The sequence below is a fragment of the Sander lucioperca genome, chromosome 4 (assembly GCF_008315115.2).
Source record: "Sander lucioperca isolate FBNREF2018 chromosome 4, SLUC_FBN_1.2, whole genome shotgun sequence".
NCBI classification, from domain to species: domain Eukaryota; kingdom Metazoa; phylum Chordata; class Actinopteri; order Perciformes; family Percidae; genus Sander; species Sander lucioperca.
The window spans coordinates 11593696-11621052 of record NC_050176.1 but is presented as its reverse complement, the minus strand read 5'-3'; the positions used below and the strand labels follow the sequence as shown (position 1 = coordinate 11621052).

Here is a 27357-nt window from a genome sequence, read left to right as displayed (position 1 = left end):
GAGACAAGCGGACCGAGCGGTTCGGATGTTTTTTCATGAACCGTACCACCCCTAATATATATATATATGAGAAAATGCTTGCCTCATTTGTTAAATTACCTAAGACAAATGTAACTTTTTGTACAAGTGAAGAATAGTAGGCTAGGAAGGTTATTTTGTGATTAAAAATAGAGAGGTCATAGAAGTTAAAGTTGAAAGGTCTGACGGATGATTTTGCAATATGCTTAGTGAAGCTAGATGTAAAAAAAATTTAAAGTTAGAAGTTCACATTCCTGCGAGGAAAGAGAGATGTGATGTTATCTACAAAGTAAGTTATGTGTGTCAACACAGCACAAGAGTTACCAACCTGAAAACATTCATGACTAAGGTACTATGTGAATGCAATAATATTCAATAAAAGCCATAAAGTGTTCTTGCAGTAATAGTTGTAAGTGTTGTTGGAAAAATTCAACACAACAGTTTATTGGCTCATCTGCCTTTACTTCTTACCTGCCCAATTCTTGTTCAGTAATAGATATAGTTTCTTCTGTTCGGAATTGCTAAAAAATCCCTGCTGTTGAAACTCCCAAAACCCCAGCCAGATACTTTGCCCAGAAATTACTCAACATTTTCACCTGACTAGTTGTCTGTGTATGTTCAATATGTTTGCTTATGTGTTAAGTATACTGATTCAGCAGGCTCAGAATAAGATTTACAATAGACTTAAATTTCCCAAATAAGAAAAACTCAAAGGCGTTACACTAGAAAACATCATAAATGCACAATGGCCATCATTTTGCAATAAACTAGTCATTCAACTCTATGCTTAGCATCATTGATTTTCTACTGTTTATCTTTTTCCTTTAGCGCAGAGATAGCTTAATGTTTTTTTCAGAAATCAACAGTTTCTCAACTGCTGCTGGGAAATCATGTGTGGGTGTGTGCTTGTGTTACACGTGTACAGAAACACTTTGGGAGGAGGGCGGGCGAGACAGTAGTGAGGCGAAGTGGAGGAGGTGGGGGGGGGATGGAGTGGATAAAAGGAGGGTGCTGCAGAGCGACAGTCTACAGTTGATCAGGCTGAAGGATGAGTAGGACTCTGATGTGGCTGCTGGCCTCTCTGGCATTTGTCTCTCTGTCTACTCTGGCTGATGGAGCGCCATTGTAAGTAGACCTGCCTTACCTTTACACCCCCCCATGTGCTTTAATTAATTCACACAGAGCTAAAATATATAGTTTGTTTGTTCATCTTCCTGATATTAAAGTTATTATTGGTTAAACTGCAGGAGCAACACAAATATAGGGTCCTCTGCATGTATATTCAATTTAAAAAGAGTATGGATGGAAATATTAGTTTAACCCTTGTGTGGTGTTCATATTTTTGTTACACAGCCAATGTTCCCGGGTCTGGTGGACCCACCACATTATTAGGCTTTTAAATCAATACAGCCATAACAATTTATGTAAAAATAACAGATGTTTACTTTAGCTCAATTACCAATGATATATACATCATTTATGGTTCATATTTGCCATTTACCCGTGTGAGATCACATTTATGATCATATGATCATTTTCATTTTTTGTGAGAAAACAAGGAAATTCAATTATGAAAAAGGTTAAAAAAAAATAGAAACAACATTTTTGATCATTATTGGTGCTTAATTCTTAGAACTTAATCAAAACAGGTGAAAGTGCTTGAAATGTAACAATTTTGTAACTTTGTGTGGGAATAGCAGCTGCAGAAAGACAACATTCCCGCACACAGACACCTACACTCAGACACGCACACATACAGACGCACAGACACACACACACACACACACACACACACACACACACACACATAGACACACACACAGACACACACACACAGCAGGCCCAGTTAGGAGGAGGACACAGGTAAGTTTCGTAGCACCTACAATTATTATTATTATTACATTACAAGTCCAGCAGACCCGAACACCTCATATGTAACAGTTATGTGTGTGTGTGTGTGTGTGTGTGTGTGTGTGTGTGTGGGGGGGGGGGGGGGGGGTACCGTGTGCAGTCATTGAAAATAAGTTATTTTTATGTTCTTCACAGAAAATGAGCCAAGGCCAATGACTTTGAGTTAGAAGAAATAATAAATAGCATAATTTTTCTTTTAGCAAACATTGAAAATGGGTCCCACAGACCCGAACACCATACAATGGTTAACTTGTGTCTTACATAATAAGAAGTTGAGTCCAGTTTGCAGTTTGTGTCACACAAGTCAAGGTAATGTGGTCTTTGAAATGATGCCAGTGAGTTGGCCTCATTCTTGTTCAGAGTTTGCACAACGATGCATTAAGCCAGACAGAGCAAAAGTCTAGAGGCATGATGAAATGTTTTGTTGATCCAGTACTGGATCTTCATCAAGGTAATCAATAGATCACTCATTGTGTGTGAAGTCCATGCTGGAGCTCATGATCGTAATCTAAACAAATAGGTTTGTTTTCTTTGGTAATTTGGTTGAATTGAAACTTTAACTCACAGACTCTAAGACAGTGGTTCTCAACCTGGGGTGTGGGTCCCAACATAAACCTGAGGGGCCAAGAGGCAATTAAAGGAATAAGTAAGGGGGGGAAAACATTTACGTTGCACAAAATTATGTTACAATGTTTAGACTTTTCTACCATTTTTTCTTTTTGTTCTTGTGAAATACTAAAATATTCCAATCACTTAGCACAGTAAAAAGTCACACTTACTAAGGCCAATATCTGTGACAAGGGTTTACCATACAAGCACTTCTTTATTTATTTTTAAGGGGTCACACACAAAAAATGTTGGTAATGTTTGTCAGTACATCATAAACAGCATGTGGTCACTTCTGCACATTGACTGCAGTATATTCACATTAATATCTTTCTCTCTCTCACTGCTGCTCTGCAGGAAGGTGATGTCTGCCCCTAACTTGTTGCGGGTAGGAACAGCAGAAAACATCTTTGTGGAATGTCAAGACTGCACCGGGGGAAACATCCAGGTCGAAATCAACGTGATGAACCATCCAACCAAAACCACAAAGCTGACATCCACATCTGTGACCCTTACAAGTGCAAGAAACTTCCAGGAGCTCGGACAAATAACTGTAAATGAAATACTGTCACGCTGTGCATGTTACTGTAACTTGGCTTCAATTACTAACACGACCAGAAATTAATCCAGAAATGTACATCTTTATGCACATACTGCTCATCATACTGGTTTCAGATCCCTCCTGGAAGCTTCAGTAAGGATCCTAGCATGAAGCAGTATGTGTATCTGCAAGCTCAGTTCCCTGACCGACTGCTGGAGAAAGTTGTCTTAGTGTCCTTCCAGTCCGGATACATCTTCATCCAGACTGACAAGACCCTCTACACCCCCAACAGCAAAGGTGAGTTCAATACTGTGCTGCATAACTGTAAAGAAACACACTTACTTCTGTGTTTTTCCGAAAATTAAATGATTGTACTGTAAATTACAGTACAACGAATCCCTCTTTTGACATTTTTGACACAAATTTGAGACACCTTCCTCCAACCTTCAGCAGCAAAATCAACCTCTTTCTTTCTCTGTCAGTTCATTACAGGATGTTTGCAGTGACGCCCCGTATGGAGCCCGTAGAGAGGGATGCCGAAACTCAAACTGATGCTTCTATTGCCATCGAGATTGTGGTATTGTATTTTATCTTTGATAAGCACAGATTGAAATGTAATGTTATATAGTCAGCTGTAACTGAGAGTATGAAACCTCTTAATGAGGTGATATCACAAATGCTTAACAGCAGATAACATTCATACTAATGACCAAATAACAAAAACAGTTAACCTTGTGTCTTTATTATGTTTTTAGTAAAACCTATCCTGCTACTTACTGTAAAAAATAAATGCAGGAAAAAATAAATCTAGTGGCCGAGTTGCACATTGAGCACAGCTTCTTTCTTCAGTGACAGAATGAAAGCTAGAAAACGTACCTGAAAAAGAGTCAATATAGACATTGACCAGGGTCATGGATTGTAGACAAAAGGCATACATTAAATATAGCATGTATTTACGAAATCAATTTGTAAACTTGCACGGCTCTCTGTTTATGGTTGTCCAATGTTGTTTATTTTTAGACCCCTGAGGACATAATTTTACCACTTGATCCAGTCTCTTTGAAATCAGGGATCCACTCTGGAGATTTCCAACTAGCTGAAATTGTCAGGTTAGTATTTTATCTTGTTTGAATTAAATTTTCCACATTGTATTTTAATAATTTTGTTTTAATGGTGATTTTACATTTTACCATGGATAACAGGGTAATTAAATTCAAACATTAATACCTTAAATAATTTAAGATTATTCAAAGTAAATTTGAACATGTTTATGTTGTGTTTTCTACAATTAATTTCCCATGCTGATGCTAATTTGGTGTTTGGACAGCTACTTGACAAAAATGATCTAAGTCATACAGTATAGGAAGTGTGGAGAGACAAACTAAATCCTTAGTACATTCATCACTCGAGCCAATACTTTAAACTTTAAAACTTTTATTCTGAACTTCAGTGTTCAGTGTTTCTGTAGTTACTATCAACAGAAAGTTCTTTGCAGCTGCACATATGTGTATTGTCTTAATGAATAATTAATTCAATCAATTTCTTTTATTTTGTATAAAATTGATATCGTGTGTGTGTGTGTGTGTGTGTGTGTGTGTGTGTGTGTGTGTGTGTGTGTGTGTGTGTGTGTGTGTGTGTGTGTGTGTGTGTGTGTGTGTGTGTGTGTGTAGTCCCGGACTGTGGAAAGTGGTGGCGAAGTTCCAGAGCAACCCACAGCAGAGCTATACTGCAGAGTTCGAGGTCAAAGAATATGGTGAGCCCCATGACCTGCATCTTTATTTAAAACTTGTATAAACGTACAATATTCACATGTTTTTTACATGATTGAACACACAGTAACATGTTTCCAATTTTTCAGTGCTGCCCAGTTTTGAAGTTAAACTGATTCCTGTTAGCTCCTTCTTCTACGTGGACAGTCAAGAGCTCACCATCAACATCAAAGCTACGTATGTGAAGGTTTATTAGGTGTTATTCAGAAGCTGTGTTGCTCTTTTAGTCAATTAGTCATGTGTTTTTGTTGTTCCCATTTATAATTGTAGCATTCAAACATGTCCCTCACTTGTGGATTTAGGTATCTGTTTGGTCAAGAGGTGGATGGGACGGCCTACGTGGTGTTTGGAGTTATGCAAGACGATCATAAGAAGAGCTTTCCAACTTCTCTTCAGAGAGTGCAGGTGATCACATACTCATGTTTGCTGTAATTTTCTGTGTCTTGTGGGACTCTAAGACATGAAACTGTCTAGGATTTCCTGACGTCTGCAGTTATTTCAGTTACATTGTTACATTCTTATCTACAGATATTATTTATTTAGGATGTTGAGAACAATGCCAGGCTGACATACTGTAATAATTTACACTTTAGTACCTCCAACTGTTCAATGACTGTATCACTGTATCACTGTATTTCAAGATGCATTTTTCTATTATGTCACATTAGATAGAGGGAGGTAGTGGAGTGGTGACATTGAAGAGAGAGCACATCACACAGACCTACCCAAACATCCTTGAATTGGTGGGGAGTTCCATATATGTAGCTGTCAGTGTGCTGACAGAGAGCGGTAAGAAAGAGAGACTGTGTGTTTGTGCTTGTTCACTATGTTTGATCATATGTGTTAAATTAACTATCAATATTATCAGTTTATTACTACTACTACTACTATTATTATTATTATTATTATTATTATTATTAATAATAATAATAATTTCCCAAAAAGAAGAGATATCAACGTACGATGTTCTGTATCAGTTAATCTAAAAGAAAGTAAACAGATGTTAAAATCAGTTTTGTATTTCTGCATTCATTCACAGGTGGTGAAATGGTGGAGGCAGAGTTGAGAAGTATCCAGATTGTTACATCACCTTACACTATCACCTTTAAGAAAACGCCCAAATTTTTCAAACCAGGAATGTCCTTCGATGTTGCGGTAAAGTACTTATTTATTTTTATATAAATTACCAGCAAAAGTATTTCTACTTACAAATAAAAAATCCATTACAGAAAAAATGTCATTACTGAATACAGTTACTCTTTGAAAACACAGATGGCAGGACTTCTAAATATGAAGGTCACCTGCTAATTAATGTTCTTTTAATAATTGTAATTGACTAGAGAAATGTTTTGATCTGTTTTGAGTTTCATTATAATGTACAATAAAGGCATAATACTTAGTGCACAGCACTAAAATGAATCTTATAACATGAGTTTGGCCTTGGTGTTTTCATAAGACAGTTACACAGTTTTCTGATTGTTCAGCTGTTTGTGTCTCTGATGGCAGGTTGAAGTTGTGAATCCTGACAGCACTCCGGCAAAAGGTGTTGCAGTGGTGGTCGACCCAGGCCAGGTGAAGGGCTTCACTGCAGCCAATGGCATGGCAAAGCTTTCCATCAATACAGAGGCGAGGGAACCAAGACTGACAATCACCGTAAGTCTATAAATGTGGTTTCAATATCAAAATTGTTGATTAATGTAGGTTTAAGCTTACATTTAGCTTAAACCTACATTAATCAAAAATTTTGATATTCACTTGAAGAGCAAGGAAAGCTTTCACCTGTGGCTCCATGCAGATTTGTAGTTTCCTTATTATATTATCTATATTATATACTGTAAATGCTTGCAAATTAACTGTACAGTATGGGAATAGTGAACTTCATCTTGCCATTGTTATGTTCTTCCCACATTATATTTAGCAATTTTATATTGCTAGGCCACGCTATGCCAGGCAAAGCCACGATAAGTTAGGACGGGGTAGAATAGACTGGACTTTTCACGAATTCATTATTCAACTGTTTGTGTAGTGAATGCTTACCTGTGTGTGTCGTTAATTGCAGGCAAAGACCGCGGATGATCGTCTTTTAGATGAAAGGCAAGCATCAGCCACGATGGTAGCTCTCCCATATACCACTCGAAGCAACAACTACATCCACATAGGTAAGGGACATAATAACATCAGATTGTGGAAAAAAAGGTGGTGGCATTGGCAAAGTATGCACCATGCACTACATATTTTCAGTGTCTAACACTCATCATAACATGTCACATTTGCAGGTGTGGATACAGCTGAGCTGGAATTAGGAAACAACCTCAAATTCAGCCTCAACCTCAACAGGCAGGAAAAACAAGACAATGACATCACATACCTGGTGAGAGATGTTTTACACCTGCATGTGTGCATATACAACTCTTTTTGTTGCATTCCACAGCCTGTGTAGTATATACATGTAGAATAAGAACTGATATTAAAATATGTGTCCCTAGATCCTGAGCAGAGGTCAGCTGGTGAAAAATGGCCATCACAGGAACACAGGTCAATTTCTGATTTCCCTGAATGTTCCCATTACCAAAGACATGCTGCCATCGTTCCGCATCGTAGCCTACTACCACACAAATGACAATGAAGTGGTATCAGACTCTATTTGGGTGGATGTAAAGGACTCCTGCATGGGCTCGGTAAGACACACAACACAAATTTAGGAGGGCAAACAAGACACCCACACAAAAATTGATCAAGTTATTTGACATTTCTCGGACACACTTTTTTTTTTCATTTATGCAACTGCTTTAACAAATGCACAACTGTATGTCCCATTTTTTGACCTCCCTTTTCTCGTTTAGCTGAGACTGGAACCACTGAGACCTGCTCCATCCTATGAGCCTCGCAGGATGTTTACTCTGAAAGTCACTGGAGACCCAGATTCCACAGTGGGACTGGTGGCAGTTGACAAAGGTGTCTACGTCCTAAACAACAAGCACCGTCTCACCCAGAAAAAGGTCATTTCTTTATTTTATATTTATCTTTAAAAAATATATATTTGAGAGGGGTTTTCATTAAAAAAGTGCTTGAAAAATGACACACATGTTGACTTTCAAGTTTATTAGCTTTTGGCTAAAGAAATAGCCGGTATAAATTTGTCCTGTTGCAAATACATTGTGTGATTAGGCGTGTCTCATGCCATATCAGAACTTTCATATATATTTTACAGATATTTCTGCTTAATTTACATCCTGTAAGCTTTGTTTGTTTGTATTTGTGTGCGTCAATGACCTCCACCCTGCTCAGGTGTGGGATATTGTAGAGAAGTACGACACAGGCTGCACACCAGGTGGAGGGAAGGATGGTATGGGTGTGTTCTACGATGCTGGGCTGTTGTTTGAGTCCAACACGGCTTCTGGAACTCCCTACAGACAAGGTGACAATACTTTAATTTCCCCTTTCCTGAACATACCCCTCTTTATGCCTTAATGTTGTACCAATGAAATATCTAGTCTAATTAGAGAAGCAGGCACATAGACCTTTATTCATGGCCATAAGTCAAGTGCTTTTTTTTTAGGAGTAAGCATCTAGTGGACAGTAGAAGAACTGCATCTTAAAGGGTCTTTTCAACTAAATTACATCATATTTCTTATTTGTCGTGAAGATTTCTTCGCGCCCTTGTGCCCTGCACGGGCCTCTCTTACGTCCGCAGTTACTATATATTACAGCTGCGAGACCAGAGATCTGCTCCCAACATCAGCATTTTTCTTCAGCCAATGTTAGTGAAGCAGGTGGCCTGGATCTTAGAGGGCTATACCTATACTCATAGAATCTGGAGTTACAATACGTAACTATCGTTCTATTTTGTATAGGCTTCACCCTCTAAGAGCTGTTGCTTTTGTGTTAAGGGTGAAGCTGATGTAGTCAATGCCACCTGTGACGCCAAAATCCACAAGCAGATAGCATAGACTAGCTCCTCTTCCTTCTCACACTGTACAGGTTTTTTTATGTAACAAAATTATATTGTTTGCTTAAAAACCATCTCCATGACTGGCCTGCTTAACGTTGTGAGGCTCTGCCACATGGATTCTGAAGTTGCTCCATAATTTAGATTAAAATCATCACTAATTAATGCAAAGTACATCCCTCATGGCACTCTAGTGCAGGAGGATGGAGACATGGCATACCAGATCTAATAGCGCATCACATGCCATTAAATGCGGATAAGACCGAGTGAATCATGGAGACATCGCGCAGTGAGGATGAAAGAGGATGAAAAAAGGCATGGAGATGCCCAAGACGCCATTGCGCAGATGTCAGCCACTGTCATACCTCTGAGGAGGGCCATGAGTGCTGATAACGCTCTCGTGGAGTGTGCCCGGATGCCACTCCTTTTACACTAAAAGCGTGGGTGGTAACCTCACACAGCCAGTGAGCCGCTGTTTCAAAAGAGATGCGTGAGTGTTATATAGTGAACAAACAGCTGCTCCGCCTGATGTCTGTCGTGCATAAAACATACGAAGATAACAGGCGCACTGGGCAGACTCGGTGAGATGCTTATTCCGTTTCTCTGTTATGAGGCGGAAGGAAGAAACCCTCACGGTAAGAAATTCTTGGCCGAAAATAGTTTGTTTTGACTTTCGGCATGAATGAAGGATTTGGCTGTAAAGTAGGCGCTCCCGTCCTCTCTAATAGAAAAGCAGGACAGTGAGACCGACAGCGCGCATATTCACTCACTCTCTTAGCCGATGTCAACACTCCACACACCAGCGCTGGAAAGTGGACCGCCGTCAAGCGTAACACACTGAATGAATAAGGCCGCTAGTCATTCTGTGACTTAAGATCGATGTATTCACATACAGCATATTGTCTCACACAGTGGGCTCTGCTGTAACAAATCAACATACTCGAACATGTGACAACGAAATGTGTATTCGGATCAGAGTACCGAAAACAAGGGCCACTAAGGGGGTATCTCAGGACTCTCACCAATCCGCGTAATCAGCTGGGAGGTGGAGAATAATTCAGTAGGCTATCAACACGTACTTTGAATGGGTGTTTGCTCCTGTTAATTCTGACACAGTGTGGCTGGGCTTCGCCTGCGTTACTACATGTGAGCGTGGTGGTGAGCCTGTCAATCCCCTTAGCCCCCCATGTTAAAATGCACAGCTTTACAGCATAAAGTTCCACCAAAGCAAGTTCCTTCCCGAGGCTATTTTGCAGAGGCTCTGTCATTGAGCCTGGTGCTTAGCGCCGCCCAAGACGATTGTGATTGGTTTAAAGAAATGCCAATAAACCAGAGCAAGTTTTACTCCTATCCCGGAATGCTGTGTGGACTAGCCAGACCCTCCTCCGCAGCACTGTGGAACTACACTAGGGGTAACTGAAATAATGTGTTTTTGATTGAGCAGACCCTTTAAGGCATTTATATAATGTGTTAACATTTCAACAAATAAAAAGTGCACTTGTAGATCCATTTTCTCACCCCCACACCATCCATGTCTCTAACCCATAGACTGTATAAAATATGAACATAGTCGACGTGACGTCACCCATAAGTTTCTTAAAATGTTAAATTATGCTGTAAGTGCATTTTAACATGGGGGGCTAAGGGGATTGAGTCCCCTTTGGAGCCAGCCTCAAGTGGCCACTCGATGAACTGCTTGATTGAACTGTTTTTGGCACTTCCGCATTGGCTTAATTTTTCAGCACCGGAGGTTTCGGCTTGGTTTGACCAGGTAAAGGACCTCACTGATTGTAGGAATTTTATATACAACTATACCATGCAGGAATCACATCTAGTTCCAACCTTGTTGGGCTCTTTCAAAAATCTTGTCTGTGATGCATTTCCAGAATTGAAATGTCCGGCCCCCAGCAGGAGGAAACGAGCCGCTACTATAATGGACGTCACAACCAGCTTAGGTAAGAACCACAGCTCTAAACTACCTAATAACCACGTATTCATTCATCTTCTGTCACAGACTTCAGGCTCTCCACAATGTTTGGGGTTAGACATGTTTGTAGTTGTCTTTGTAATGCTTTCCAGTTCACCATTTTTCTTTTACTCTATTCTTCTTCCTCTGTCATTCCTCCACAACCCTCTTTCTTCCCAGTGAGTCAGTATGAAGACCAACTCCAACGTGACTGTTGTTTGGATGGCATGAGGGACACCCCCCTCTCATACACCTGTGAGAGGCGCAGCGAATACATCAGTGATGGTGCAGCCTGTGCCGCAGCCTTCCTGCACTGCTGCAAGGAGATGGAAGCCCAGCGAGCTGAGAGGAAGGAGGATAGCCTCCTACTGGCTCGCAGTAAGATACAGGGACAAGGGATGGGGGGAAGCCCTGGGTGGTTATTCGGTCATACTGGAAGTTAGAAGACAGTCAAAACCGTAACATTTTTGTTGACACTTTACTTTAGGTGAGGAGGATGACAGTTACATGGACAGCAATGAAATTGTTTCTCGCACCAAGTTCCCTGAAAGTTGGCTGTGGACAGATATCAAACTGCCTGCTTGTCCTCAACAAACACCTAACTGGTGAGTCAACTGGAATATACAGTAGACACAAACAATACACTGATGACTTTATAATGACACCACTAGGATTTAAAGCTTTTTTTTTACTTTTACTGTTAACACTTTGTTTCAGTGACACCACATCATTGACGAAAAATGTTCCTTTGCAAGATTCAATCACAACCTGGCAGTTCACTGGCATTAGTCTCTCAAGAACTCACGGTGAGGAGTCAGTGACTAAAAGCTGTCTTGTGCTTTAGTTGTGCTGCTCTCCTTAAATGTTGTACTTGACATTCAAAACATTAATATGGCAACAAACAAATATTAGGTACTGTATGTAAAGATACAGTATAGAGGAGTAATGGCCTGAGCTATGAATGAGGTCACACTTCCTTTGTGTGTTGTAATCCAAACTTCTCTGTTCTTTGTTTTGATAGCCCGTCCGGCCAGGAGTGCATGTTAGTGCATTTGGCTGTGAAAAAACACAAATAATTTTTTTTATCCCTCATTTTATAGGAATCTGTGTTGGCGAGCCGTTAGAGGTCATTGTCCGGAAGGAATTCTTCATTGATCTCAGGCTGCCGTACTCTGCTGTCCGTGGAGAACAGCTGGAAATTAAGGCAATCCTCCACAACTACAGCCCCGATCCTGTCACCGTAAGTCAGTGTTGCTCTGGTGTTTCAGGTCAGAGCCAATGAGACTGTAATATTTTATTAGGAGTTTGCAAGAAAAAGGGCAAAAACAACAGGCAATACTGACAGACAATGTGTAGCAAAAAAGAGAAGGATTGTAATCTTTTCTCTAGTCTGTGATAGGTGTAATAGCTGCTCACATGGTGGTCTGTCCCAGAACTTGGAAAACCTTATTGTAATATATACAGTGTGCCTTTCCATTCTCCTGTAGGAAACCATGTAAAGCATTACATTTCCTAGGGATGCACCATAGTGGGGTTTCCATCAACGTATTTTTATGCCCATTTTGCAGTATCACATTAGAAAATGTTGATGGAAACGGCAAAATTCAAAAAGACTTCCTCAAATTTGCAAAAAAAGTTTTTACGCTCGCTTGAGGTGGTTTCTGCCTTTTTCAAAAAATAGTAAATGCGCAAAATGGGAGATGGAAACAGCTTTGCCGAATAAGTTGTGAAGTAGCGAACATGTAACTCACATGACTTCCATTGGATGGGGGCAAGGATCAGGAAATGGGTCCCATCCAGTGCCCCGCACACTTTTGGCACAAGGTGCATAGTGGAGTTGCGGTGCCCTATAGCCTGTGCCTTAGCCACGTCGGGTATATTGATGAATTGGTTCAACAGCTTGAATTGCATGGCCCTGCACACAGCGTATACACAGCGGTGTACAGTTGTCTTACTGACACCAAATGTCTCTGCCACAACCCTGTATTCTGCACAGGTGGCCAACTTCTACAATGCTACCTCTCTCCATTTAGCCAAAGAACTTAGCTTCTAAACTCTTTGATTTAGCAAGCCGGTTTGCAATCTATAACCATTTGTAACGTCAACTTGTTACGAAATTACTCTTTGCCACTTGATGGAAACGCTTCTAATTCGCATTTTCTTTTTTTTTCTTTTTTGCAACATTTTAAAAGTTCGCTTAAAATTCGCTTGACAATTAGATGGAAACATGATTATTGTTAGGTGACCTTAAATAAAACCAGTGGTGGAATGTAACTAAGAACATTTACTCAAGTACTGTACTTAAGTAAAAATTTGAGGTACTTGTACTTTACTTGAGTATTTTCTTTTCATGCCACTTTCTACTTCTACTCCGCTACATTTCAGAGAGAAATATTGTACTTTTTATTCCACTACATTAATCTGACAGCTTTAGTTACCAGTTACTTTACAAATTATTTTTTTGCAGACAAAACACATTTAGTTTATAAAATACAATGTTTTATTATGAATTAAACTACCCAACAATATAACGGCCTACAAGTCCAGTGGAAATGATTAGCCGATTAAACACTTAACTGATTGACAGAACTGTTATGATCATTTCCAGTTTCTAAAATGTGAGGACTGATCTGCATTGAGTACTTTTACTGTTATACTTTAAGTACATTTTCCTGATGATACTTACATACTTTTACTTGAGTAACATTTTACTTTACATTTTACTATTATTACTTTTACTTGAGTAACATTTTCAATGGTGTAATTTTTTTAGTTGATTCTTAGTAAAACCCCCCTTGTTCTTTCACAAATACGTGCTCATTCATGTGTAATTACTTCCACCAACTAATCAAAGTATTCTCCTAAGCGTAGAATCTGCCATTCAGAATCATTCAGAATACATGCGAGCGAGTCGCTCCAATGACGGCAGCCATGTAGCACCTCCATCTTTAAAATACATTAGCCAAAGAGGGACATACCTCCGCCTTTTGCGCTTTTAAACTCAGTGGCACCGTGATGACTGCCAGGGGGAGATTACTCGCCAGGGAAGCGAAAAAGAGAATTAAAACGACAACGCCACAGGCAAAGCAACAAGACCAATTGGAGTGGCTAGAACAGCTGCGTGTAAACGATGGAGATACTAAGAGCTAATTTCGGGTTCGGCCACAATAGGAGTTGAAATGCGCTCGGAATGGGAAGGGCTAGAAAGTAATATTCAGTTGGTTGTCATATACAATTTCACCGCTAGATGGGAGAAATTCTTACACAATGTAGCTTTAAGTGAAGAATCTGAATACTTCTTCCACCACTAAATAAAACTGATGATTATGATCCTTATTATGCACTTCACATACTTCAGTCTTTTTCTCCATCTTTGTCTTGTTTTCAAGGTGCGTGTGGATCTGACTGATGAGGAGCATGTGTGTAGTTCAGCCTCTAAACGTGGAAGGTATCGCCAGGAGGTCAACATGGGGGCCGAAACTACACGATCTGTACCTTTCATCATTATTCCCATGAAAGAAGGAACATATAGCATTGAGGTCAAAGCAGCTGTTAAAGATTCTTCACTAAATGATGGAATCATAAAGAAGCTGCTGGTGGTGGTAAGTGAAAAGAACAGCGATCTCCCATGTTAAAGTCATTGTAGGAAAACAAATATCTTTTTAGGTTTAACTTTGATACAAATATAAACTGTATCAGTGTTTTTAAAATGAACTGTAAATAAGAAAGAGAAACAGAACAACAACAAAGGAATATTTTAATCAAATTCAAGCCATAATTGTATTTTGTTACAAACCAGCAAATATAGATTGCTCCAAAATAGTGGTAATTTGTAATATTTGTCCTCACTGTTGTTTTTTTCAGCCTGAAGGCGTACTGGTTAAATCTCCTCAGATTATAATTCTAGACCCCACTACTAAAGGTGTAGGTGAGTTTACCCATTAAATAGCCACATTATGTAGTAATTATGTAATATTATATTTTTACCATTTGCTACCTGATCTCCCAACTTGCCCACTGTTTCTCCCTTTAGCTGGTAAACAAGAAGAAACTCTCAACAGTGGAATTCCTATAAAAGATTTGGTTCGAAATACACCTACTAGCACACAGATCTCAGTGACAGGTCAGATATTATGTTATATTTCGGCATGTTATGTCATACAGTGCCTGTACAATGAACTCTGCATAGGTGCTAATTGGTACTGTATTGTTCTTAATGTTGTTATTGGTGATATGACCACCCCTACTGGTTGCATTTTAGTTTTGTTTCTTTCATTGAATATTTTGTTTTTGTGTGTGTGTGTGTGTGTGTGTGTGTGTGTGTGTGTGTGTGTGTGTGTGTGTGCAGGGAGAGAACAAGTTTCTGCGCTGGTGGAGAACGCCGTTAGTGGGAACTCTATGGGTACTCTGATTGTCCAGCCTAGCGGCTGTGGAGAGCAGAACATGATCAGAATGACCCTACCAGTCATTGCAGCCACATATTTGGACAAAACCAACCAGTGGGAAACTGTGGGCTTTCAGAAACGTAACGAAGCCCTCCAACACATCAAGACCGGTGGGCTCAAAGCTGTATTTATTAGCACAGATACCAGAAATCTTAATAGTTGGTTGATTCCACTCCATGTGGGATTTTAAAGTTTCTGATTGGTAGACTTGGTATAAAAAAAAACAATTTGGTAGACAGTAATGCATGCTATATCCTTGCCCCACATATATAAGCTAGATACACTGATAATTAATAGTCTCAAAGCAACACATAGACTCATAGACTACCATGTTTTAACCAAGATAGTCAGTACAAACAAAAACCTATGCCAAATATGTTATAATTACAGAGAACTGGTTGTGTGTTGTTTGTGTCCAGGCTACCAGAATCAGCTTGTCTTCCGTAAAGATGATGGGTCTTTTACTGTTTGGCCGGGTCGACAGAGCAGCACCTGGTGAGGCATCCAAACATCCATGATACATAATTGTTTACACATCCTCCTCTAATTTAGATCCTGACTATGTGACAATGGTGTATTACATCTGCATATGTTGAAAATGTCTTTATTAGGAGTAACCCCTTGAGATGCATATACATGAAACTAAACCATTACACATTCTCCTCTCCTCTCCTCTCCTCTCCTCTCCTCTCCTCTCCTCTCCTCTCCTCTCCTCTCCTCTCCTCTCCTCTCCAAGGCTGACAGCTTATGTTTCCAAGGTGTTTGCCATGGCTAACAACCTGGTGGCAGTGCAAAGCCAACACATCTGTGAAGCCGTCAAGTTTCTGATTCTCAACACACAGCAACCTGACGGCTTGTTTCGAGAAGTTGGAACGGTTAACCATGGAGAGATGATTGTGCGTATACTGATTTCATTGACATAAATTCTTAAACTTGGTACTACAAAGATAGCTAATTGAGATGAATACAATTACATATATGAATATGAAAAAATATGTGTCTGTGTGTGTAGGGTGATGTGAGGGGCGCAGATTCAGATGCCTCCATGACGGCCTTCTGCCTCATTGCCATGCAGGAGACTCGCACCATATGTTCTGCCAGTGTTAATGTGAGTACTTCATCTGCAAACAATGTTTTCTCTTTTTCCTTCACCTCTTTCATTTCTTCATTTACGGACTCCACAATAGTGATGAGTGACACAAAGTTAATGTGCTAGTCATCTAGTCTTTTTTAAACATTATTATTAGCCACTTAAGTTAATGTAGTTGTCATGATGTGCTCTTTGGCCTTGGAATTAACATTTAGTTACCACTGTAGGTAATGTTACACAGACATGCTAGAGATTGCAGCCTACATTAGAGCAGATAAATACATGGTTTAATCCATTCCTTACATTTTTATTTAGTTTCTTTAGTTTTAGAATCGTTAAAAAAACTGCTTGTATGGAGACTGGTGCTCCTACCACATTTCCATACTGCATCAAAAGGTCCCCAGCTCCCCAGAGCGAGGGGTTTAGTGAATGGTCAATTTTGCTAAAAGGATTCTTTTGAAGCAATTGACACATTCAAATTGGAGACAAATTTGCTAATTAAAGGTTGTATTATAAAAAAAGTTCTACAGTCTACATCTCTGCTTTTAAATACTGTAGCAGATTAACAAAGACATCCCATTTTCACACCACAGACACCTCTCTGACACGAGTGGTGCTTAATGAGGCCTCGTTTTTGTCGGTTTGATTGTTGACATGTCAAAGGCACCAAAATATCTAGCTTTAATTCAATGCAGTCTCAGCTATTGTCCAAGGTTAAAATGCTATGGCATTCCTGAACAGAAGTGGATATTTGAAATAGATGCACTACTGTTATCTGACCCATTTGACAGCCTTTTATGCTTACACTCTCCTTCCTTTCTTTTCCTTCTGTCCAGAGTCTGCCAGGCAGTATAGACAAAGCAGTGAACTATCTGGAAAGGCGTCTGCCCAGCCTCACCAACCCATATGCTGTTGCCATGACGTCATATGCCCTGGCCAATGAAAACAAACTGAACAAGGAGATCCTCTACAGATTTGCTTCCTCAGGTGTCGTCACACAGCAACATTCTTAAACTAAACCTCTGGTGGACCTGACTCCACCAGAACTGATGATGTTATTTTTCAGCCATATAGTGTCCTGCTTAGTACGTATTGGTAAAAAATTCTTAAATATCAGATTTGAATCTCTCAAATATTGATATCTGAATGTAGCAATGGCTGAATAAAAATAACAATGATTAGCAGTAGTACTTTTAAACCATCTCAATACTAAATAGAGCAGACAACATATGGGATTTTAGCTATGCATTGAATGCATTGAATCATTTAACTAAGAACAGTTTACTTATATTCGGCATGGCTTCTCCCGGGGCTCTCCTGCTTCTAAAAAGAGTGGGCACAGTAGATGTTTCCTCAAACCCTTGCTGTTATCTCCAACTATCTCTGAATGCTTGTCCCTGCTGTAGTCATCTTCGGCAAGATTTCCCAGTAATGATGTTGGTGCTTTCGCGTCATATCTGGGGATTTTTACATCAGACAAAGTTATTGTTTGCACTGTTCTACACCTGTTGGTAATTGGTGGTAGCTTATGGTCATTACTCGGTCCTCTCTTCTTTCTGTAGCTGCTGCATCCAGGCACCAAACACCATGGAGGCAGTTTGTGTATTTATATTCTTTAATCGGTTGTCTGATCAAAGAGTAAAATAAGAAGAAAAGAGGCGCCTTTCTAACTTTTTGTACACAGAGCCGCAGGTTTGGGAATTCGGATTGAGATGCATGCTGGTACATGTAGGCACTGCCGACTCAGTGTCCCGCTAAAGAGAACACAGCTTTCTCATTCAATATAGCATGCACTGAGGAATTTATTGCTTCAATTGACTACATTCAGTCGGGCTCTCATGTAGCCTATATGTTCATTTCCGCGTAAATGGTCTTACAACGACAAAACAATTACCAGTAGTTAAAATTCTTTTAAGTAAGCACATTTTACTTTATTTTTTTATTTTATCGCTATAAAATTCAATATTTTAAGATGAGGAATTATTTATTGTTTTTATTTGTTGTTTATTTGAATAGGGACAGATACAAAAAACATAGATTATTACATAAAGAACAATCCGATGCCTGTATATGTGTTTATAGCAATGGCTAATTTGCAACACCTGTCCCTAGAAGGGCTTTTAACAGTTAAAATAATAAAGGAATCAAATTTTTACAGTGAATACAATAAAATGTCCAGAAACCAGTTAGCAGCAATAAAAATGTGTAGTAAATAAACACATTCACTCGAACTCACACAGATGCACACCTCACATACACACAACTATACATTTCATATGGCGTGATCACACTGCTGCTGCTGTATGAACCATGCTTTTGATAGTTTTTTAAAGGTGGACATTTTAGTTAGTCTTTATATTTGTAGGAAGCCAGTTCCACAGTATTATTAGTGAATTAATCTTGTTTCAGGTAAAGCATAGTAATATAAAGATTTTTGTGTATGTCTTTCTCAGAGTTGTCCCACTGGCCGACACCTAAGGGACACGTTTACACACTGGAGGCCACAGCTTACGCTCTTCTCGCTCTGGTCAAGGCCAAGGTGAGCATGTCCCACTTGAGTATGTCTAATCAGGACTCTGACAGAAAACATACAACTGAGTCCTCATCCATGCTACCTCACTGAAAGGGTAGGGGGTTTGCAAGTCTGTGAAATGTGACTCTAAGTAATGTAACTGCCTCAGTTTTACACTTTTTAAAGTCACTCTATGTAACTTTCAGTTTGTGTTAATTCTAGCGGCCGCTTTGGACAAAAGCAGTAGTGTTCTTACCACACCTGCTGTTGTAAAGATATTTTCTTTACGATGCTGTATTTCCCACTGTTTACCGAGTTAGCGTTACAGGGAGGTAATATAGTTGTGATGAATGTTTTGCTCAGACAGAAAATCATTCATTTACAATAAGAGAATAAGTTACAGATGCATCGTTGCATTTCAAGTGTTGCATACAGTAACTTTGCCTACTTTGGATGTCTCATGAGATAAACCGGGTATCACTGTCACTGTGTCACGAGCCAAAGCATTAAGAGTTTGTTGTAGCAACCAACGTAATAATAACTTATATTAATATGCCGCATTTCATGAAACCCACAGACGCTTTACACAGGTACTGGGGGACAAGGGAAAAGAAAATATTAGGCCAAGACAAACACAGACAGAGAAGGAATAAAAACTGGGCGCTAAATGGAAGGGGGACGTCATTTTATATGACGTACAACCACATTGCGCATTGTTAAGTTATTTTTTAATGACATAGACATATTACATACCTGAGGGACAATTTGGGGTGGGTTTTGAATAATTTACAATCCCGTAATTGTTTCCATCTGTTGAAAGCCCGACCGAGATTGACTCGGATTCTTGCCCGTTCTCTGTCACTCTGTCAGTTAAGTTAATTTCCTTTTTTCCTGTGATGGCCCTGCCCCAGTATCAGCCATAACTACAGCAAATAACTTCTAAAATCAAATTAAAATACAATTACGCCTATAAAGAAATATACCTTTTACCTGGCTGGATACAATAACATAGGCTTTTCCGATGTTACAAAGAAATCTGTGACCCATCAGAATGTGTGACTGTAGCGCCGTCTACCTGCCGCAAATCATTTTGTGACTTCACGGAATAAATCGGACCGGGCAAAGGCACTAATTACAGTAAAACTAAATAAAAATAGTAACTTTAAGTAACCATATTTTTCCATTTGTTAATGTGGCTCATGTTGACCTTTTACATTACTGGTGACTAGGGGTGATGGGAAAAAATCGATACAGCATAGTAAATGTATCTTTTTAGATTAAACAGATGTTGACAAAGTTTCCTTTTGGGGACATAATTTGAAATTGGGAAAAATTTGGAAAAAAAAGGTAATATATTGCAATATATCGCAGAATATTGCGATATGTTTAAAATCGCAATAATATCGTATTGTGACATAAGTATCATGATGATATCTTATCGTGAGGCCTCTGGTGATTCCCACCCCTACTGGTGACCACTTCACAGAGCACTTTATGATTATATATGGATAATATTGAGTTGACTTATATTTAATGTCAATGTGGTTTCCTAGAAAAATAAAAGTTATATACTGTATATTATGACAAAAACAAGAGACTGATTTGAGCATCCTGCTCTGCATAATCACACAATAATGACACAATTGTGGAAAAATCAAGGACATGTAGTTTGTGATTGACTGCTTTTATCAGGCAAGTTTCAAGTATCTGCTGTTTGACTGTGTCATAATACAAACACATGATTTAGAAGCTCTAGGCTTTAGAAAATGGCAGATTACAATTTAAAGTATAACTGTAAAATAATCTGGAACTCTCTCTAGTTTTACTAAAGTTATCAAAGTTAAGTCAACCACAGACAATTTCAACCATTGACTTGTCTTCTGTTAATAAAGGCATTTGAAGAAGCCAGACCTGTTGTCAGATGGTTCAACACACAGCAGAAGGTGGGCGGAGGCTATGGATCAACTCAGGTAACACAGACCCCTCTCTCCATCTTGATACCTGCAGCTTATGTTAGCTCATAATCTATTTTTGTTCTAAATCGTGTATGTGCCCACCCTCCCACACACACACACTCTTTTTCTCTCTAGGCTACTATAATAGTATACCAGGCTATAGCAGAGTACTGGGCTAGTGCTAAAGAACCAGAGTATGATCTGAATGTGGACATCTTGTTACCGGGCAGGTCAAAGCCTGACAAGTACAACTTCAACAGGGAAAACCAGTACGCCACCAGAACATCTAAAGTGAGAAGACAGACAAACAAACACACAATGGCTCATTAATATCATCATTCCTTATGTTTTCTGTATGTTTCTTTTGATGATCCCTGACTGTGTGTGTGTGTGTGTGTGTGTGTGTGTGTGTGTGTGTGTGTGTGTGTGTGTGTGTGTGTGTGTGTGTGTGTGTGTGTGTGTGTGTGTGTGTCCCACAGATCAAAGATATAAACCAGAATGTGAAGGTAACTGCCACGGGCTCAGGAGAAGCAACGGTGAAAGTAAGTACAAGTTATTATTGTTCTGAGTTTTATCATCTGTTGATTATTGATGTCTCTTTTTTGAATCTCAGAAGAGACCAAATATTTGTTTAATCTTGTTTGGACTATATTTTTAAAACAGATGTCTATGAGTTCATCACATATAAAGATGCAATTTTATCTGTCTGACAGATGGTGTCGCTGTATTACGCTCTGCCTAAAGAAAAGGAGAGTGACTGTCAGAAGTTTAACTTGTCAGTCCAACTCCTCCCAGGTAATTTGGTACCCTCTGTGTCTTTTTTTATTCATTGTTATGCGTTGTTTAGGTACAGACAACATAAGGTACCTTACCTTATGAGAAACGAATAAACAAAATACTCAATTACTATATACATTATTTTGCTCCTGCAGAGAAAATGGATGAGGATGAGAACATATACAAGCTGAGAATAGAGTTTTTGTGAGTATGATTAAAAAGTCATGAGTGAACAAGTGTTTTTTTTATCTCCATCTTTTTTATGCTGTTATTTAATCATTGCATCTATGCTGTGTACAGTTATAAGGACAAAGAGAGGGATGCATCCATGTCAATCCTGGATATTGGCTTGCTAACCGGCTTCACCGTTAACACAAATGACCTGGACTTAGTAAGAACATACAGATACATGTCATGTATCCACATCCACATACAGTTCAGTCAGTGTTTATGGTTGGGAGGAACAAGATGTTTTAGAAAGTTTAGAAAGTCATCTGACTGTGTGTGTGTGTGTGTGTGTGTGTGTGTGTGTGTAGTTGTCTAAAGGACGAGCCCGCATTATTGCAAAATATGAGATGAACACAGTCCTGTCAGAAAGAGGCTCACTCATCATCTACCTGGATAAGGTTAGACATCACTGTTTCCTACCTCTGTACTTTTTCTCTCTGCCCTGTTCTTCCTTTCTTAACGTCTATCTCACATTTGTCCACAGGTTTCTCACACACGACCAGAGGAGATCACTTTTAGGATCCATCAGAAGCTGAAAGTGGGAGTCTTACAACCAGCTGCTGTGTCTGTCTATGAATACTATGACCGTGAGTCTCAGAGACACTTTGAAAGATATGATGCCTCCATGTACATTGCTGCCAATATATGTCAGAGTATATAACACTGGATAAGCAGGCATTATTACCTTTTTAAATTATTTTATGTACATTTTCTGAAATCTTTCTTTCCCATTGCAGAAACACATTGTGTTAAATTCTACCATCCAGAGAGGAAAGCTGGAAAGCTGCTGCGACTCTGTACAAATGATGAATGCACATGTGCAGAAGGTAACCAGGATGATGTCAAACTATCTGTCTACTGTAAACATAAATGTTATATCTGAAATTCTCGAACAAACACCAAAACCCAACACTAACATGGTGCTTCATAGAGATAAAGCATTGATCCATCATGTGGAGGCTTATCATCCTGCATTGTCTGTAAACAGCAGCAATTTATTATTGTACCTCAATAAAGTTGGGGGACTTAAGGCTGAGAGAAGATTAAACAAGATAAAGAATCTACAGCCATGCTAGTGGCTCTTAGAGGCTGTACCTATGTACAGCAGCACTTTTGGGCTAAATGACAATACTGACATGCTGTCACATTTTAGTTGGAAATGTCATTCATTTTGCAGTTGTTGAGTCATGAACATGAACATTGCACAAATTAAGATTGTTAAAAAAAATATTTCATTAAAAGAAAAAAAAAAGTCAGAACATCACACAAGTGATGACAATGTACCTAGGAAAACATAAATGTCTGAATCTAATTTAATGGCAACCATCAAATAGTTGTTGAGACGTGTTACTAAAAGCTAAAAATGTAAACCTGCTGGTGGCGCTGCAAGAAAAGTCAGGGAATCACCAGAGTCATTCGAATTTAACCTCTGGGCACCATGCGTATCTCTACCAGATATTATGGAAATCGATCCTTTAGTTGTTGAGATTCTTCCATCTGGACCAAAGTTGTGGGATCACTGACCGACAGACAGACATGGTCACTATTAGTGGCAAACTTTGCTAAAAATGATGGTCAAACAATGATGGCATCACCAGGATTGTTCTCTCAGAGTATAGAAAACTCCCTTCAGAGCTACAGAGGACAATGTATAAGCATTTTTTCTCAGGCTGAGTAGTACTACTTGAGATGGTACAGTATACTGTACCTCCAGTAGAGTGCCTTTTAAGATCTGGTGAAGGAGATGGCGGTGGAATTAAATTCTTTAGTAAATCACCAGATTGTAAATTGTAAAATAATCATCACAATGTTCCATCAAGGCAACAAGCACCTGCAGGATCAAGTATTGTCAGAGCAGCGGGCTAGCTAAAGAACAACTCACTAACATACTTAAATTGTGTATAAGATACAGTTGCACTCACCCATCAACCCATCCACACACATCCACATGTGCTTTTTTGATCAGTTATGTATTTACGTTGTGCCTCTTGTGTATTTCCAGAGAATTGCAGTATGCAGAAGAAGGACAAAATCACCAATGATCAGCGAACAGCTAAGGTCTGTGAGAGTACACAGACCAGCATAATAGATTTTGGTAAGAAAGTGTGAATGGATTGTATTTATAAAGCACTTTTATCCAAAAAAAATGTGTATGTTAGTGTGTATGAGTAAGTGAGCTTACAATCTGGTAACAACTTGTCTGTCCTTAGTGTACAAAGTGAGAGTGGAAAGTTTTGAAGAAGATTTGTCCACTGACATTTACAAAGCGAAGGTACTGGAAGTCATCAAAGAAGGTAGGTATTTACATGGGCGTAAATCTGATCTAACAGTAGGGGGGGACAATAAACATAAAATTTCTGAAGAGCAATTTTTGAAGGGGACACAAATAATACAGCCACAATTATACTTGTAGAGGACATGTGTACACAGATGAAAGCCTTAATACTATCATTAGTGTTTCTCTCGATTCAATGAAAAAGCTGACTAAATTGACCAAAGTATTCTTCTTTAAAACCATGTATTTATTTTTAAGTTGTTTACAATCAAGCCACAAAAATACCTTAAAACATAATGACTTATTTTGAAAAAATGTCCCCATATAAAAGAAATACAATGCTTTTGTACACTTGTTAAATTAGCTGATCATAATGTAAATTAGTGAGCCACTGGTAAAGCTCATCTGCTAACCCTGACAGCCACACACCTCCAAAAATATGAACTAAGCTCAACACACTTACCTGAGACTCTACACCTGACTGTCCCTGTTCCTTACCTGATACTCTACACCTGACTGTCCCTGGTCTACCTGATACTCTACACCTGACTGTCCTTGGTCTCCCTGAGACTCTACACCTGACTGTCCCTGGTCTCCCTGAGACTCTACACCTGACTGTCCCTGGTCTCCCTGAGACTCTACACCTGACTGTCCCTGGTCTACCTGAGACTCTCCACCTGACTGTCCCTGGTCTACCTGAGACTCTACACCTGACTGTCCTTGGTCTACCTGAGACTCTACACCTGACTGTCCCTGGTCTACCTGAGACTCTACACCTGACTGTCCCTGTTCCTTACCTGAGACTCTACACCTGACTGTCCCTGGTCTCCCTGAGACTCTCCACCTGACTGTCCCTGGTCTCCCTGTTCCTCAGCTCTTTCTTTCTCCTTTGCCTGTGACATAGTGACCTTAGTATTTCCAAGCACCCATTCTTATAAAGATGTTACCAAATTGTCTTGATATGAGGACTTATTGTACTTACTTGGTGTTTTGGTGTACTGAAAAAGGATCTTATGTCTGTTTTTCTTTGCTCTGTCATTTTATCTGGGCAACAACAACACAAATCTTTAACGGCAGATGTCTAAATATGAGTTAGGTTCATAGGTTCACCACGCTGTCATATTATAATTATAAAATGATCTTGCGTCCTCCACATAAATATTAGGTTTAGTCTGGGACAGAGGATATATATTTAACTGATCAGCCACTTAACTTCATATTCAGCAAAACACAACTGTAGATCTTCAATATTAACCCTAATATCAGTTCACACACATAACGTTAGGCTTATCGCTGTGGTAACGTTAGTTGTAGTGGGTGCATTTCTATCCAACAAGCTATTAAATAAGCTAAGTAACGTTACATTATATTACACTAACATAGCGAACTTTTTTGTCATGACTAATTCATTAATTACTCAGCATCATTTCTATTTGAGAAAAGAACAACTTCATCTGATGTTTAATGTGAATAAAATAGCCTTGAACCGCCTACTTACTACATTCCTGTCACTACCCGATGTGACTGTGAGTCTAGCGCAGATCCTGACTACTGCAGGCAGTGGACCAAACCACTGTGAGGCAAGGGAGGGGGGACTCAAAATGTTTCTAAACTTAAAAAGCATTTTTTGGGGGGTGTATTGTTTTACTACTTACACAGATATTTTAAGTATACATCATTATGTTATTTACAATACACAGCATTGTTTTAATGATATTTCTAGGGGGGGGACAACCCTTAGATGGGGGGGGGGGTCCTGACCCCCCCCGACCCCCCTGGGATTTACGCCCTTGGGTATTTATCTTTGAACTGCCTGAAATGTACAAGACACTGATGTTTTTCCAAGGTCCCTTAAAGATGATAGTGACATAACAATTTGTTTTCCTCTTTCTGAAATGATTTGGGCACATCGAATCTCAATGGTGTTTCCAATCAGACAGAAAAAATATTGTTCAAAATGCACTTAAATACTTTCTTGCAGAGAGTTAGATGAGAATGAACTACCTCTAGCAGCCAGCTAACTTAGCTTGCATTGTCAGGCAACGAGCAGACACTCCAGAGATTATATATATATATATATATATATATATATATATATATATATATATATATATATATATTGCAAATTGTTGTTTTGTTGTACGGATTAAACAAACAAAAATAGAAGTGCTGGTAGGTGGATTTTGTTCTTTGTGCCGTTTTCCCCTGTTTTCAGTCTTTGTGTTAAGCTAAGTTGCATGTAAGCTACGCAGTCATAAGAGTGGTATCATTAGAGGTATCAATCTAACTCTCGGCAAGAAGGCAAATAAGTATTTCCCCAAATGTCCAACTATTACTTTAAGCATGATTTCACTGGGAATATGAGAATACAACACAAATGTTTTTACTGCACCTTTAGCTATGCATTTAATCCTTACCTTTTCTCTGTTCTCTTATACTTGAATTACAGGAAGTCTTGATGTGGGTCCTCTGAATAAAGTGCGCACATTCCTCAGTTATCCCCACTGCAGGGAGTCTTTAGATCTGGGGACGGGAAAAACCTACCTTATCATGGGCACGTCCAAAGATATTCACAGAGATGCCCGGCAACAATCGTAAGTTTGTTCTTTGTGTGAATGTGTGTGGAGTTTGCATTTCAACATTTTTGCTGTTTTCTATTAGTAAATCAAAGCCTTTCTTGTACTCTAGCTTAAGTGTTACTGTTACTATGGATAGTGATTGTGGGAAGGGGTGAGGAGGCTTTTCATGTCATGTTACAGAGTGTTACACATGTGTATTATTCACTGTGCTTTCCTCAGGTTTCAGTATGTATTCGGAGAGAGAACCTGGATCGAGTACTGGCCCACAGAAGCAGAGTGTCAAACTGAGGAACACAGAATTACCTGTCTGGGCATGGAGGAGATGGTTAACCAGTACCAACTCTTTGGGTGTCAGCAGTAGTGAAACTCAAGAAAAGAAAATGTTCATTTTAAATTGTTTTTTTATTTTGCATAATTCTTATTATGTCAAAATGTCCCTGCTATGGGATATGAGAGCTTACAATGTTGCACTGTATTGATTAAAATGTAATGGTCTTAAATCTCATTGTCTTTGTTTGAATAGATAATAATAGACACTGATTACTGTTATTTTGGTTGTGATTCAGAATATATACACTCATGTAGATCAATTAACGATACCTGCAGAAGTAATAAAGCTGACATTTTAAGCTATTGTAAAACCACTATCAAAAATAAAAGTAAAGTGGGCGCCTGGTTAGCACACCTGGTAGAGCGGGCGCCCATATATAGAGGTTTACTCCTCAGCACAGCAGGT

The 27357-nt window shown here is 39.1% G+C and overlaps 1 protein-coding gene across 2 annotated transcripts; it reads left to right on the top strand.

Annotated features, from left to right (window-relative positions):
* The first annotated feature begins 996 nt into the window (after window positions 1-996).
* LOC116042789 (complement C3-like) lies at window positions 997-27121 on the top strand. Of its 2 annotated transcripts, XM_031289168.2 has the most exons (43): window positions 999-1143; window positions 2893-3088; window positions 3211-3373; window positions 3559-3653; window positions 4097-4185; window positions 4747-4829; window positions 4935-5022; window positions 5148-5250; window positions 5514-5634; window positions 5885-6000; window positions 6352-6498; window positions 6905-7004; window positions 7122-7216; window positions 7332-7523; window positions 7689-7844; window positions 8134-8263; window positions 10681-10749; window positions 10941-11138; window positions 11248-11365; window positions 11478-11566; window positions 11861-12000; window positions 14150-14362; window positions 14625-14688; window positions 14794-14883; window positions 15109-15315; window positions 15625-15700; window positions 15942-16101; window positions 16218-16313; window positions 17132-17282; window positions 18749-18834; window positions 20700-20777; window positions 20898-21053; window positions 21242-21304; window positions 21476-21557; window positions 21695-21743; window positions 21840-21930; window positions 22076-22165; window positions 22252-22354; window positions 22505-22594; window positions 23770-23862; window positions 23978-24061; window positions 26492-26636; window positions 26841-27121. In XM_031289168.2, the coding sequence occupies exons 1-43, from the start codon at window positions 1067-1069 to the stop codon at window positions 26980-26982; spliced, it is 4974 nt and encodes a 1657-aa protein (XP_031145028.1). In that variant the 5' UTR covers window positions 999-1066; the 3' UTR covers window positions 26983-27121. The 2 variants fall into 2 exon arrangements, with proteins under 2 accessions (XP_035856298.1, XP_031145028.1); XM_036000405.1 differs by lacking the exons at window positions 26492-26636; window positions 26841-27121 and adding an exon at window positions 24911-24961 and having other exon boundaries at window positions 997-1143; window positions 23978-24150.
* The last annotated feature ends 236 nt before the right edge of the window (window positions 27122-27357 follow it).